Genomic DNA, 14,559 nt, shown 5'->3' with positions numbered 1-14,559 from the left:
GACCTCATGCACGACCGTGATTCAATCCCCTCCAAAGCTACGTAATCATGAAGAGAAACTTCCCCAGTCCAACCTCCCTTCTATGCGATCGCAGCACAAGCCACGCAATCGCGATTCACTACCTCGCACCAAAAAATCAGCAATCTCAACTTGACCCAAAATAATCTGAAACCACCTCCAAAACTCACCTGAGCCACCTAAGACCCCGTCTAATCATCCTAACAAGTCCGTATATTTTATACAAACTTGTCCAAATGCTCATAAAAACAATATCGTAACCAAGAATCTTGCATCAAACCAAAAACTTCAAACTTTCTTAAATTCAAAATTTCAACTTTCAACTAGAAGCATCGAATCAACCCCCGCCACCCGAGGCCTGAACGTGCTAGTCCAAAATCATTATATGAATCTACCGGAACCTTAAAATTACCAATCCGGGATCGTTTACTCATAATGTTGACTTTGGTCAACTCTTCCAACATTAAACCTCAACTTAGGAACTAAGTATTCCAAATTATTTTTGAATCCCCTGAAAATCAAACCATTCATCCCCACAAGTCATAAAGCATCATACCGACCTACGGGAAGCATCAAATAGGAAAATTGGGTACTAGAGACGATCGATCGGATCGTTAATTTTTTTAATTTGTTTTTTGCTTGAGGCATTATCTGTGAAGGTGATGAAGGAATAAAGTACTCTTTAGGTGTATTCAAGTTTTGTTTGTTATGATAATATTTTCATTGTTTATTGCAACAACAACAAATAATAAAATTTAAAAAAAAAAGAGAAAGAAGCTCGATCTCTAAAAAGCTTTTAACTTGGACATGGATCAAAAGTAATCATTAAGAACCATAATTTCCTATGGGCTATGGTATGTTTGAAGCACTTTTTCTCGACAATTATATGCCTTCTGCATTAGAGTTCCATGTTTCCATGCTTTGACATTTTGAGAATCTCTTCTTAAATAACTTCTGTATACTTAGATATCTCTTTTATATAACCAAACAAATGTTTGTTTATATGTACTTAAAAATTATTTATTTATTTTTGAATAAATTTATAATCATTATATATATATATATATATGCGCGCGTGTTTTGTTTAAGAGTTTCATAGATTATATGCCGTACAAATCTTGAGGTCCCAAAGTAAAGAAATTAAAGTATATATAGATGGTTTCAAAGTTGATTAGTTTGGGTCAATACCTCTATTGAAACATATTTACAAAGTATATGTTCAGAAATTCTTCACACAAATTGTTACATTCTTTTGTCAAATTAGTTTTTATCTAATTCCTTATGTAATTTATTTTTCTACAGGCTGGTGATGGCGGCAAGAACTCTTCATCTTTTTTGCTTTCTTGTTTGTTCTTTGGCCATCATCAAATCTGAATGTGCAAAAGACTTAGGTTCTTACAATGTGACGAAGACAATCCTTAAGAATGCTGTGTCAAAAGGAGCAGGTTAAGTTCTTCACTTATATGTACAAATTAAAATCTAAATTAGGAAATCATGTACGTAGTTGAAATTTGAAGAGAGTTTTTGCCTTATTTATTGGCAGTATGTTTGGATGGATCACCTCCAGCATACCATTTTGAACCTGGATTTGGCAAAGGAGTTGGAAATTGGATTGTACAACTTTCGGTAAGTTATTTGTAATATAGTTTGATTTTACCTTTTAGATAGAATTTGCTGGAATATTTGTTTCTTTTAAATGTTTGAGAACATTCAATTTGTAACTTTTCGTCGCTTTTTTCTCGACTTAGTGTTTGTTGAGGTTTGCCTTGATTTTCTTATTATATTTGGATTTTATTTTTGCATGAATGAAGGGTAAAATATTTTCATAATTGATTTTTTGTTTTCCTAAAAAGAATATAAATCACTTCCTTATTTGACTAATCCTTCTCTTGATATTTTTGTGTTCTTTTTTTTGTATTAGTAAATTGCTCATATGTAGGTCCCAAATCATATTAAAATATGATATCACATTTGCAAGGTTGTTTTATACCTGACACCTGATTATATCAATTGCAATACTGATTTTTAGAGACTTCTTTAGGGAGGAGCATGGTGCACAAACGTCACAGAATGCCAGGATCGTATTTTGGACAAGAACGTGGGTTCTACAAATTTTACGGATTCATGGACGTTTCAAGGAATTTATAGCGAGAATCCGACTGCAAATCCAGGTTCTCGTGGATTTTCTTGTACAATCTAACATCTCCGTCTGAATTTCCAAGAATAATTGTTTGTTGAAATGGAAGTTCCATTTGAAGAAAGCAGACATAGTTCTTCTATGTAAAATATGCAGATTTCTACAATTGGAACAAAGTGTTTGTTAGATACTGTGATGGTGGAGCGTTCACCGGAGATGTTGAATACGTTGATCATGTAATTCTCTTTTCAAGTTATAGTTTCGAATTCCACTTTTAGAATGTTTATCCTAAAATTTTGAATATTTTCTTAAATTCAAGAATATTATGCGAACATTTAACTTCAATATCATTTTACTTTAATTTGTTTAGGTTACTAATCTTCACTTCAGAGGCGCGAGGATTTTTGAAGCAGTAATGGAGGATTTGTTGGCAAAAGGATTAAAGAATGCCAAAAATGTGTGTAAATTCTATATATTTTCGTTATTTTTTTTGTGTAAATTCTATATTACATGTATATTTGTTTCTTGCTGAAGCTTTTTTTTTTTTCTCATTCGGTGTCTAATATCCTTATTGAGATTTGATTATTTTGGATTTAAGTTGGAAAGTCACACATCGGAGGATAAAACGCTCCCTGATAAAGGCGTATCCACACCGAGGGCTTGAAACTAAGATCTCTTGTTGTACTATCACTCTACCACAACTCTCATTGGTTGCTGAAAATTTTCAATCATGTTTGCAGGCTATTCTTGCAGGAAGTTCAGCCGGAGGATATCCAACAATGCTATATTGCGATCACTTCCGCAGTTTATTGCCAAATACTCCTAGAGTGAAATGCTTAGTCGATTCTGGTTACTTTATCCATGTGTAAGATTTTAAAAGACTTAACATGATCATTTAGTATAAATCATTTTATAAGGTTTGAATTGCAACATAACTTTTGAACTCTCTTTTTAATAGGAAGAACCCTATGCAAGCAAGTGGCTTCGAGAAAATTTATAACTCACTTCTGACTTTACATGTAATTATTCTTTTTTCCCTTCTTGTCCCCCTCTCACTAAATTTCTATTAATTCAATATAAGTTGCCAAATTTCATATTATATTGCGGTGTTTAACTGTGCCCCTAGAATAATTGAAAGAAACAAGGCTCTTGGCATATACTTAAAAGAACCCTTAGATCTAGTAGTCTAAAATATGTCATGATATTTCTACGGCAATAAGATCGTGTCAATTTTAAAGAGTTTTCAAATATATGAAGTTATGTTTTTTTTTTTTTGGAATAAATTAAAAACGAAAGAGGGTCATATTAAATGTTGCAGGGATCTACAAAAGCACTACCCAAATCATGCACTTCAAAAATGAATCCACCATTGGTACATTACCTGCTCCCTTGATTAAATTATTATTTGAATCTTTTGCCATTTAAAATACTAAAAGACATACAAAAATCCCAATTACTGCAGTGTTTCTTCCCAGAAAACATGCAACAACATATCAAGACACCACTTTTCATTGCGATGTCAGCATTTGATTATTATCAGGTGATTAGATGTTTATCAATTATTATGCTTTGTTTAGGATGTGAAAATTGACTAAAAAAAGCTTGGAGTGCTTTTTAAAAAAAGAGTTTTTGAATTTTAATTTTTTGCTGATATCAGGTTGTACAAAAATTAAACATGTTTAGATAGACTTCTTTTTTATGGAAGATTTGATAAGTTGAAGAACTATTTACCCGAACACCCTCATTCCACTTCTTCATAAAACTAATTATTTTTTAGTTAAGAAAGTAATTCCATTTTTAAAAAACTTTATAGAGTACATGTGTAAACAATTGCACTAAAATTTATAAAAAAATAATTAAAAAAAAAAAACACAACTCACACAGAGATACTTTTGGAAAGATTTCAAGAAATTTTTCATAGACAAACTCCACCTACGTATCATAGTCTAGTACTTGGTATATTATTTTGATAATTCTTTTTCCACTTACTATATATTTTCTAAATCAATTGTTGCAGATCAAAACTACTATAGACCCTAATGCAGACCGATGCGTTGAAAACAGGACATGCACCGAGTGTCAAAACAAGGCCTTTAGAGGTAATTAGTGCAAATGAAATGAGCTAAACAATGATAGCATAATTAGTTCTTTTATTATTCAATGATGCCAATAATTAAGTAGGGTCCCTTACAAAAATAACCGAAACTAGTTCTCTCTCTCTCTCTATATATATATATATATATATATATAATTTTTTGCAATCGACTGAAACTGTATTAAATCAATCATCTATCTATATTATATTAAAAGTGGGAAGCCCTTAAGACAAAAGTTGAATTACTAAGATACCCTTCTAATTAACTTAAATACCCTATTAATAAAAATTTAAAAATAACTAAGGGCAAATAGCCTACGTACCCCTTCATGAAGGGTCACAAGCCACAACCATTAGATGCATAACCCTTTTTAAATGCAATATTAAAATATTTTTTTTTGTTTACCCTAAGAGTCCCAATTAATAACCTAAGGCCTTGTCCGAACAATCGCAACGCTTCACATTCAAAAGAAGCACATATGGAGGTTGTTCACAGGATTTCAACTTTTCCTCACTACTTACAAATTTGGATCCTTTTTAAAGCACAACTATAAAATTCTTATTCATCCATTATTTTTTTCATGTCAAGATAATTTCTTCCACTATTATTTCATCTTCCGTAAAGATAATCTTTTAATGAGTGTCTTCAACATTGAATATATGAAAACTAATTATCATGCCTGCCAGATGATAACTCTTCAATAATGCGAGACTAACTTGGATATCCTCTTGTGAAATTAAAATGTGAGCAATGAGTCAGTGACATAAACTTTCAAGCAACCAAAGGAATTGACAAAAATTTGGTTACGTAATATCATCAATCCACCTTCCAAATGATCGTCGTTTCGAATATTATAGGTAATCATTTTAATTTAATTATTTTTCTTTTCATATAGATATTTCAATATGAGACTTTTATAGATTTTCCTTTCAAAAGTTTTTGCCGTTATACCATAGATAAAACATGAGTACTCTTGACCAATAATGCTTCTTTTTTAGTAATATTTTGTTTCAACCTTTTTTTATATGGAAAAATCCTTGGTAAGGAGCGCTTCCCTCCGAATGGGGCCCTATACGGCGCGAATCTAGATATAGTCCGGCTCCAATGCAAGTATCGGACACCGGATGGGAAACCAAAAAAAAAACCTTTTTTGATGTATTTTTTATTTTTTCTCACCTATGTTACATATCCTTCTCTTTTTAACTTTCAAACCTAGAATGATATGCTTTGTCCACACAAAAATTTGACGCCGATGTAATAAATTTTTTCTTCTGCAGGAGGATAGATTATCCTCTAAAGTTTATTATTTTTCCTCTCATCTATTAGTTTTAAAACACAACACAAACACACACACTATTATACTCCTACAATTTTATTTTAGCTTAATTTTCCTCTAATGTAAAGTTTATTATTTAATTAATTTCATGTTAATCACCATTTATATTTTGATACATAAAATTATTACATATATTGGAACTTAAAATATTTTAGTATTACTTTTAATTTAAGCACAATTCTTTAGTGTGTACTATGTAAAATATTAACGTGCTACAAATATTGCTTGCTCTTTAATCACTCAATGAGTCAGTGCAATTCAAAGTCGAAAGTAATTTTCACCAGTAAGCTTTCCTCTTTTATAGAAGGACCTATAATATTATAAAGTTGATAATGCTTTCTTTTGTAAAAGACCTAAAAAAAACTTTTATTTTTCCTCTAAAGTAAAGTTCGATATGGTAAGTTTATTATTTCCAACAAATACACACTATTATACTTCTACTCATGAGTTGCTCGTCTTAATATATTTGTTATAACTTTAAACCTCATTATTTTTTCTTAATTAGTTGAAGAGGGAATCTTTCAATCAAAAGGTGCAACTTACATTGTACAATTACTTTCTTATTGTTTAGTCTTAGATGATAGTATGGAGTAAGGAACACCACACGTAAAATTCTAATAAATTTTTAAATTTAATGTTGATATTTTATTTTGTATTTATTGTTGAGGTTTTGGTACGGAACTTGAACAAATTATTTTTTAGATCTTTATTCCTTATATGGCCACTCAACTTATGTGAACATCCTATCAAAGTCAGTTTTGTTTCTTTTAGAACAACAAAATCATTCAACAATTGCATTTTGACTCAGCAAATAAATACTATATATTTTGACATGCCATGTCATTTTGACTCTGATACCAATTTGGGGGGGGGGGGGGGTTGTTTGAGTTCATCTTATTTTTCATAGGATCTTTTTTATGTAGTTGTGGAATTAAATGCTTTTTCATGATTATCTGTAGCTAACCTTGAAATTTCTTTTATATTTTCAAGTGTGTATTCTAAGTATTTAATATCTTTAGTTTTTTGATATTCTTCTATATTTTTTTCTAATATTATTTTTGACATATTTATATGTTTTAGAATTTCTAACCAGTACTTAAAATATTTGTAACTATCAATTTTTGATTTGTTCATATTAATACTTCTTTTTGTAAATCTATATGAGTAATTTATATTCAAGGTTATCTAGATAATCTTATAAGCCAAGTCTTTATAACTTTATATAGCCAAAACTCATAATAAACTATGTTATCCTTTTATTTCTTTTAAATTCTCAAATTACCTTTCAACAAATAAAACTTCCTCTCCGATCCATATTTATCATTCTTTTTTTTTCTTAATATACTTTTAAATGTATAATTTTTGTAAACAAATTAAAGGTATTTCAATTATTTTAATAAAGGAACAACTTATAAGTAATTATTTTACTAAATACATCAATTGTGTATTAGCCGTTTTAATATTTCTATCCAAGCAAGTAGCTACTTATTATAAGTGAATTTTAACACGTAAAAGAATTTCAGGCATCTAAAGCTTATCTATGTACAATTATCAGTTAATCTAAATAGGCTCTAAGTAAGTGGTTCACGTGCAACGCACGTATCGAGAAATATATATTAAACATCCGCTGACTTTTTTTTAAAATTTAAACTATTAAGTGACGAACTATTAAAGTTATTCTTCGTGAAAAAGAAAACCATTTGTCTTATGAGTTACATGTCTAATGCTTTGGGATTTGTCATCAGAATTTAGGTCGGAATTCTTAAGTGCTCTGCCCATATCAAACAATCCTAAATTGAGAGGAGTTTTCATTGACTCAGTAATTCATCATTCAGCGCTATCATATAGGTGGACTCCTGAAAACGCCATTCTGATTAATAACCTGGTAAGAAATTATTTATTTATTTTAGTTTGATAATGCATATTTTAATTTCTTCTGTCTAATTTTACCACTTTATTAGGTATATGTAGAAATATATCATTATCCTTATTAGTGGGAACTTTCGATTTTTCAAGTCAGAGATATATTTTCATGTTATGTTTATTACTTCCTCCGCGCACTTTTACTTGTTCATAATAGAGTTTGGGTGCCCCTTCTGAAATAATAGATGAAGTGCATATTTTAACATAGTACCCATAATAATGATAGTATTTTAACTAGTCTTGTGAAATGGTTTGTGAAATGAGTAATTAATGATAAAGGTAAAACAAGAAGAAAACATTGACAAGTAAAAATAAAAATATATTTTTTAGTGCAATAAACAAGTAAAAAATTACTAAGGGAGCAGCTGATTATATTATTGTGGTGGAATAAGAAACTACTGAAAATAAAAATAAAAACAAAAACAAAGAAACAATCCTATCATAACATCATTGGTGGAACAACCTTCGTCCACGAGGGGTTAGTTAATACCCTTTTGCAGGAATTTGTTTTACGTATATATACTATATGGTGAATCTTTTTAATTTTCTTGTGTCATTACTTTTTATTTTGAATTTTCATAGTGAAAATTTTAGTTTCACCACAGATAAATATATGAAGTGTTTTATGCAGTCTGCACCGAAGGCATTTGCTGATTGGTACTTCGATCGAAAGTACTGGTATGTGATAGATAAGCATGACCTGCCAATCCCTACAACAAAAGACCGCAGGACATAACCATAAGGAGGATAATCTTTATGACTTATATTTATTTCAATAAACCGATGTGCAATTTCAGAATCCATTTATGTCAAAATTTGCTGACAACTTGTATAAGTAGTCAACACCGGCATAAAGTGTGCGAACTTGGTAAGCATGTCAACAATGACCAAAATAGTATCAAACTTCCTCAAAGTATGTGGAAAACCTACCATAAAATTCATACTTTAAATTAATAGTGTTAGTATCAAAGTAGGTGGAGAATTTCATCCGACCTCTTAAATTAAAAATAATTTATGAATATATAATATGTATATAATTCATTTATAATATGTCTATTTTCGTATATATCATTGTATGATCTATATATATCAGTTAAGAAATATAAAATTTATGTATAATTATAGTATAATCTATATATATCCGCTATGTATATAATTCATATATATATGTGTGTGTGTTGAGTTGTCCCACATCGGTAGGATTTGAGGTTCTTGGTCTCATTATATCGTCTTGGGCAATCCTCACCTCACAAGCTAACTTTTGGGGTTCAGTTAGGTCCAAGGTCCATTTATCATAGTATCAGAGTCGAGCCTATCCCAATTATTGTTATCGATGTTGGGGCCTCATTTATATTGTCCACTCTCCAGTTTGCAGGCCTGAGCGTGAGGGCGGTGTTGAGTTGTCCCATATCAGTGGGATTTTGAGGTCCTTGGTTTCCTTATATGGTCTTGGGCAATCCTCACCTCATAAGATAGTTTTTGGGGTTGAGTTAGGCCCAAGGTCCAAATATATATATATATATATATATATATATATATATATATTCAAATGGCGTTATATAAAGATCAAACTCTCTCCGTTTCAGTTTATGTGAACCTTTTCGTTTTTTGAGATTCAAATTATGTAAACTTTTACCAACATTTTGAAATGCATATTTCATCATATTGACATGTGAAAAATTGTAACTTATAGTACTTTTCGTATAGCTTTTAATCCAAATTTTGACTTCAAAATATTAAGTTAACCTAATCTAATTTAACTTAAAAAATTAGCCAAAATGACTCTCGAAAAGCAAAAAAGTTCACGTCAACTTGAATGGAGGGAGTAGATTTTAGGGCTTTTTATAATTTTAGTCTATGCTAGAAACTATATACATTCGTTAGCCAAAAATGTGTATATACACACAAAAAAAAAATATATAAATTTATACATGGTTTCTAGACAAGTGAATTAACTTACTCCTGAAATAATAGGAGCATTGAATAAATATGCAATACTTAGCCTTGAGATGAAGATGAAATAGTAAAAACAGTAGTTCCGGGAGCAGGGCTTCCGGGCACAACAGTAATGAAATCGAAGAGCAATAAGATAAAATTGTATAAAGCTTTGAATAGATTATAGCATAAGTTTGCCAGAAAATTCATGTCCATTACAATGATAATAGAGTTCACTATTTATAGCTGCACTTAGGAAACAAGGTCCTAGGATCATGCCCCTCTTTAATGTCAATTATGAAGGCCATTGAAGAATGTGTAACGGCGGACATGAATGACAAATTCTTTATAACGGGCAATGTACTAAATGTTATAGAATATTCCCCATTAAATGCTACCTGGTGGTAGGCATTTATTAGATCTTTATGAGCACTATTCTTTCCGGTGACAGATGGAACAATTGTCTTTAGTTTTAGCTACCCTCTGCCTTCGGCTCCACGTGTCACTCCGTTACGCAATCATTTAACATATCATATTTTACCCTATATAGGTAATCCTCCTGCTTTTCGGTGACATAACTATATATCACCGGGAAGTTGGTAGAAACATCCTTTTTGGCAGAAATACCACTGACTCTCTCTGAAAAGTTTCTGACGTTGATTAGACGCACGTATCTCCGCATTTAATGTCTCGAACACACGTAATCCATGATTCAGCATAACTTTTGTCAGCTATCGAGGTAATTATGGCAACGGGTTTAGCCGCTAAACCTTTAATTATATGCATCAACTTTTTAAATTTACACTTCATAATACTCTGAACTTTCTAAGACTTTCTTCGCTCAACTCATCTTTCGACTTCAACCTTATTTTAACTTCATTCTTTGAGAACAAACTCTTTCTCTGATAAGAAATGGACTCCTCTTCAAGAAAACCTAGTTCTTCAAAGAACAAATGTAAAGCTGACGATGCTGCTCCCCCTACGGTGAGTACCATCATCCCAAAGAACCTGATTACCACCAAAGATTTCGAAGAGAAGTTTCCTTCTGCTAACTCTCATAAATGGGTCATTGGTAGATACCCTTCTTCCATCCATCCTTCCGGTATTCCTGCTATGAAGGAAGATTGTCATTGCCATGATTTAGACGTTATCGCTCCTGAGCTGACAGAGCGGGTAACCCTAACCAGGGAGGGTTTTACATATTTTTACATGTATCCCTTTACTTTGGGAGCATTTTCTTTGAGTGGAGAGCTTGACTCAGTCATTGTGGAGTTATGTCTCCTCTATCAAGTGTGTTTGGCTGAAGTAAGTCCTTCTGTGTAGAGGACGATTGCTTGTCTTCAGCGCTTGTGCCAAGAAACGAGAGAGGATTTATCCTTAGCTCACGTGATAAACCTCTATTCCCCCAAAATCTTCCGTGTGGGAATTATAAACTTCAGCAAGCGAGGCCATCATGCACTGCTATCTAACTTTGATGATGATAATGGTCGTGGGTGGATGGAACAGTTTGTTTTAGTTGCCCCCAGTGAGATCATCTCGGCCTCGGCTCTGTCTTTCCTGAAGTTATGGAGCCGCACTCGTAAGTATTTTAATTTTCTTCTGCTTCTATTAAATATCATTCTTCGTCATTATTAACCTTTCTTCCTTGTCTCAGTGACTTGGTGGGTTCCCCCTAGGGTTGAGGGATTGGACCAATGGGTTCCGAAAGTTTTGGACATTATTACGCCTGAAATCCTCACGTGGAAAGTGTTGTCCATAAAATATGGATGGAAGGCCAAAAATCATGGTAAGTTGAACCCATCTCGTTTTTACCTTTCCTTATGAGAAAGTTGTTAGATTCTTCTCTCCTGTTGAATATAGGTCTACCCTAGGGCTCAGTAGTCATCCCTGAGGAGGACGTTTTGGATGATCTTGATGATATGGCGAGGCTACTGCAGAAGGCTTTTCCACAGACAGGCGTCTCCGGGCCTACTTCTAGAGCGAGTGCTTATTCTCAGAGTTCCCAGCCGGAGAACAAGCAACAAAAAAGAAGGCATTCTTCTGCGGCCGAGGGAAAGAATAAGAGGGCAAAGAATGTTGCCCCTGAGTCATCTCCGAAAGTTATGGTGATGAGCCCTCTTCCCAGGCCGGTAATAGATACCGTGATGATTGACGATGATGGAGAAGCTAGTGATGACGAGGCTTTTTTACATAGAAGACGACGATCCTTATCAACTCAACAGAATGCTCAACTTGTTAAGTTAGTTACATGAATCGAGGACGATGTCTTGGAACTTTGGAGGGCGTTTGAGATGGTAGAAAATGCCAACTCCCATTACCCGATCCTAGTTGTTGTGCCCAGTACCGTGAGGCTGAGTACTGGCCCTTGTCGTCTTCGGTTGATAAGCAACCAACAACCAGCACTGTATTTGATGCAGCTACTTCTCACCCTTCAACACCATCAGCTTCATCACCTTCTTCACCTACTCTTCCACCATCAACTGCTACATCACCTCCACCGGCCGCATCTGTCTGAGAAGAGGATGTTCCTCTTCCCCAGTCCCCAGTTCATGGGAATTTGGGGCAAAATTATGCCGCCCACCTCAGAAGATCCGTAGAGGGGGAGGAGCTTTACTCTCTCGGTCTCCAGTGGATGCAATTTGCTGTCCCAGCTGGTGGACTTGCGAACTATATGAAGCCTTTGGCTTCAGAAAAAGATTGGGAGAAAATACATGCTCTCTTGAGAGAGTGCTTGTTGAACAATGCTTACCTGTTGAAATAAAATTGTCTTGTGAGTCTACTTATAATTAATAGTGTTAGTATCAAAGTATGTGGAGAATTTCACCCGACCACTTAAATTAAAAATAATTTATGAATATATAATATGTATATAATTCATTTATAATATGTCTATTTTCGTATATATCATCATATGATCTTTATTTATCAGTTAAGAAATATAAAATTTATGTATAATTATAGTATAATCTATATATATCCGCTATGTATATAATTCATATATATATGTGTGTGTGTTGAGTTGTCCCACATCGGTAGGATTTGAGGTTCTCCACGCTCCAATTTGTAGACCTGGCCATCAGGGGGGTGTTGAGTTGTCCCACATCAGTGGGATTTGAGGTCCTTGGTCTCCTTATATGGTCTTGGGCAATCCTCACCTCATAAGCTAGCTTTTGGGGTTGAGTTAGGCCAATGTCCATTTATCACATATGGACTAAACCATAATTTTTAGGAAATTTTACTTCCTATAGCAAAAATATACACCATTTTTATCATAAATCGAAACTATTTACTGTTGGCAGGTACCCTTCTTCCATTTGTCCTACTAGTATTCCTGTTGTGAAAGAAGACTGGTGCTGCCATAATTTGGAAATTGTTGCTCCTGATCTAGTAGAGCGAGTTACCTTTGGGAGGGTTTTACATATTTTTACACGTATCATTTCACTTTAAGAGCATTTTCTCTTAGTGGAGAGCTTGATTCCGTTATTGTGGTGTTCTGTCTCCGCTATCAAGTGTGTTTGGCTCAAGTAAGTCCTTCCGTGTTGAAGATGGTTGCTTGTCTTCAGCGCTTGTGCCAAGAAACGAGAGAGGAGCTATTCTTAGCTCACGTGATGAACCTCTATTCCCCCAAAATATTCCTTGGGGGAATGATAAACTTCAGCAAGCGAGGCCATCATGCACTACTATCCAACTTGGATGATGATAATGGTTGTGAGTGGATGGAACAATTTGTTTTAGTTGCCCCCAGTGAGATCATCCCGGCCTCGGCTCCTCTTTCCCGAAGTTATGGAGCTGCGCTCGTAAGTATTTAATTTGCTTCTGCTTCAGTTAAAGACCATTCCTCGTCATTATTAACCTTTCTTCCTTGTCTCAGCGACTCGGTGGGTTCCCACTAGGGTTGAGGGATTGGACCAATGGGTTCCGAAAATTTTGGACGTTATTACACCTGAAACCTGCACGTGGAAAGAATTGTCCCTAAAATATGGGAGGAAGGCCAAAAATCATGGTAAATTGAACCCATCTCGTCTTTAGCTTTCCTTATGAGAAAGTTGTCAGATTCTTCTCTCCTGTTGAATATAGGTCTACCCTAGGGCTCAGTTGTCATCCCCGAGGAGGACAATTTGGCTGATCTTACTGATATGGCGAGGCTGCTGCAAAAGGCTTTTCCACAGACAGGCGTCTCCGGGCCTGCTTCTAGTGCGAGTGCTTCTTATCAGAGTCCCCAGCTGGAGAACAAGAAACAAAAAAGAAGGCGTTCTTCTGCGACAGGGGGAAAGAACAAGAGGGCGAAGAATGTTGCCCCTGAGTCATCTCCGGAAGTCGTGGTGATGAGCCTTCTTCTAAGGTCTGCCATATGTTGATACCCAATTTTTTCTCATATATTTTTTTAATACATATGTATACTTTCAAAGTAGTACATATGCAGTTATAAGCATGCATAAGTATTTTTATTATTTTTCTACAATTTTAAAAGCTCCGAATCAATTTATTTCTCCTCTTTTATTTATAAAATATCCAATAATTATCCTTCAAATTACTTTTGTGATGATTTAGTCATTTAAATTCATTATTTATGCCATCATAATTGTTTAAATATTTTTGATGTATTTTTTATAATTGCATTTACATTTTTAGGCTAAATTGCACATCTTTGCTATAATAGCCAATGTTAACGTATGATTACATTATTTATTCATATAATGGTCTTTTATATTTTTAAAATATTAAATAATTATTTTTAAATTATTTTAGTGTACAAAGATTTTTTTTGGTACTCATTTATTATTTTTATAAATTGTTTAGTTATTAAAATTGGCTATTTAAAATTTGGCCCTATTTTTATTCAATTCTGATCCTAATACCCAGCCCGATTTTAAAACCTAGCGTATTAACTAGCCCCAAAAATTAGCCCAGGCCCAATACCCTACCTGCCCCAACCCGATACCCGGCCAAATCCTGGTCGTTGATCATTTTGATCAAAGGTCAAGGGTTCCCCTTTCCAAAATTCAACCAAACGACCCCCAAACCCTAGTCATTTCTCACATACGGCCACCCTTGAATCTCCTCCTCTCTGGTTCTCTCTAAAACCTAACCCTAATCTCCAATCGCCGTCACCC

At 33.8% G+C, this 14,559-nt stretch overlaps 1 protein-coding gene across 1 annotated transcript; it reads left to right on the top strand.

The window, feature by feature from the left end:
- The first annotated feature begins 1,153 nt into the window (after window positions 1-1,153).
- On the top strand, window positions 1,154-4,262 carry LOC107778720 (pectin acetylesterase 8-like). The gene is made up of 11 exons (XM_075232223.1): window positions 1,154-1,229; window positions 1,321-1,463; window positions 1,562-1,644; window positions 2,060-2,189; window positions 2,312-2,391; window positions 2,526-2,612; window positions 2,896-3,020; window positions 3,114-3,174; window positions 3,474-3,527; window positions 3,618-3,695; window positions 4,173-4,262. Exons 2-11 carry the CDS (start codon window positions 1,328-1,330, stop codon window positions 4,260-4,262), a joined length of 924 nt encoding a protein of 307 aa, XP_075088324.1. The 5' UTR covers window positions 1,154-1,229; window positions 1,321-1,327.
- Window positions 4,263-14,559: the final 10,297 nt, after the last annotated feature.

Source organism: Nicotiana tabacum, chromosome 16, assembly GCF_000715075.1.
Source record: "Nicotiana tabacum cultivar K326 chromosome 16, ASM71507v2, whole genome shotgun sequence".
Lineage (NCBI taxonomy): Eukaryota > Viridiplantae > Streptophyta > Magnoliopsida > Solanales > Solanaceae > Nicotiana > Nicotiana tabacum.
This window is presented reverse-complemented; position numbering and strand designations above follow the sequence as displayed.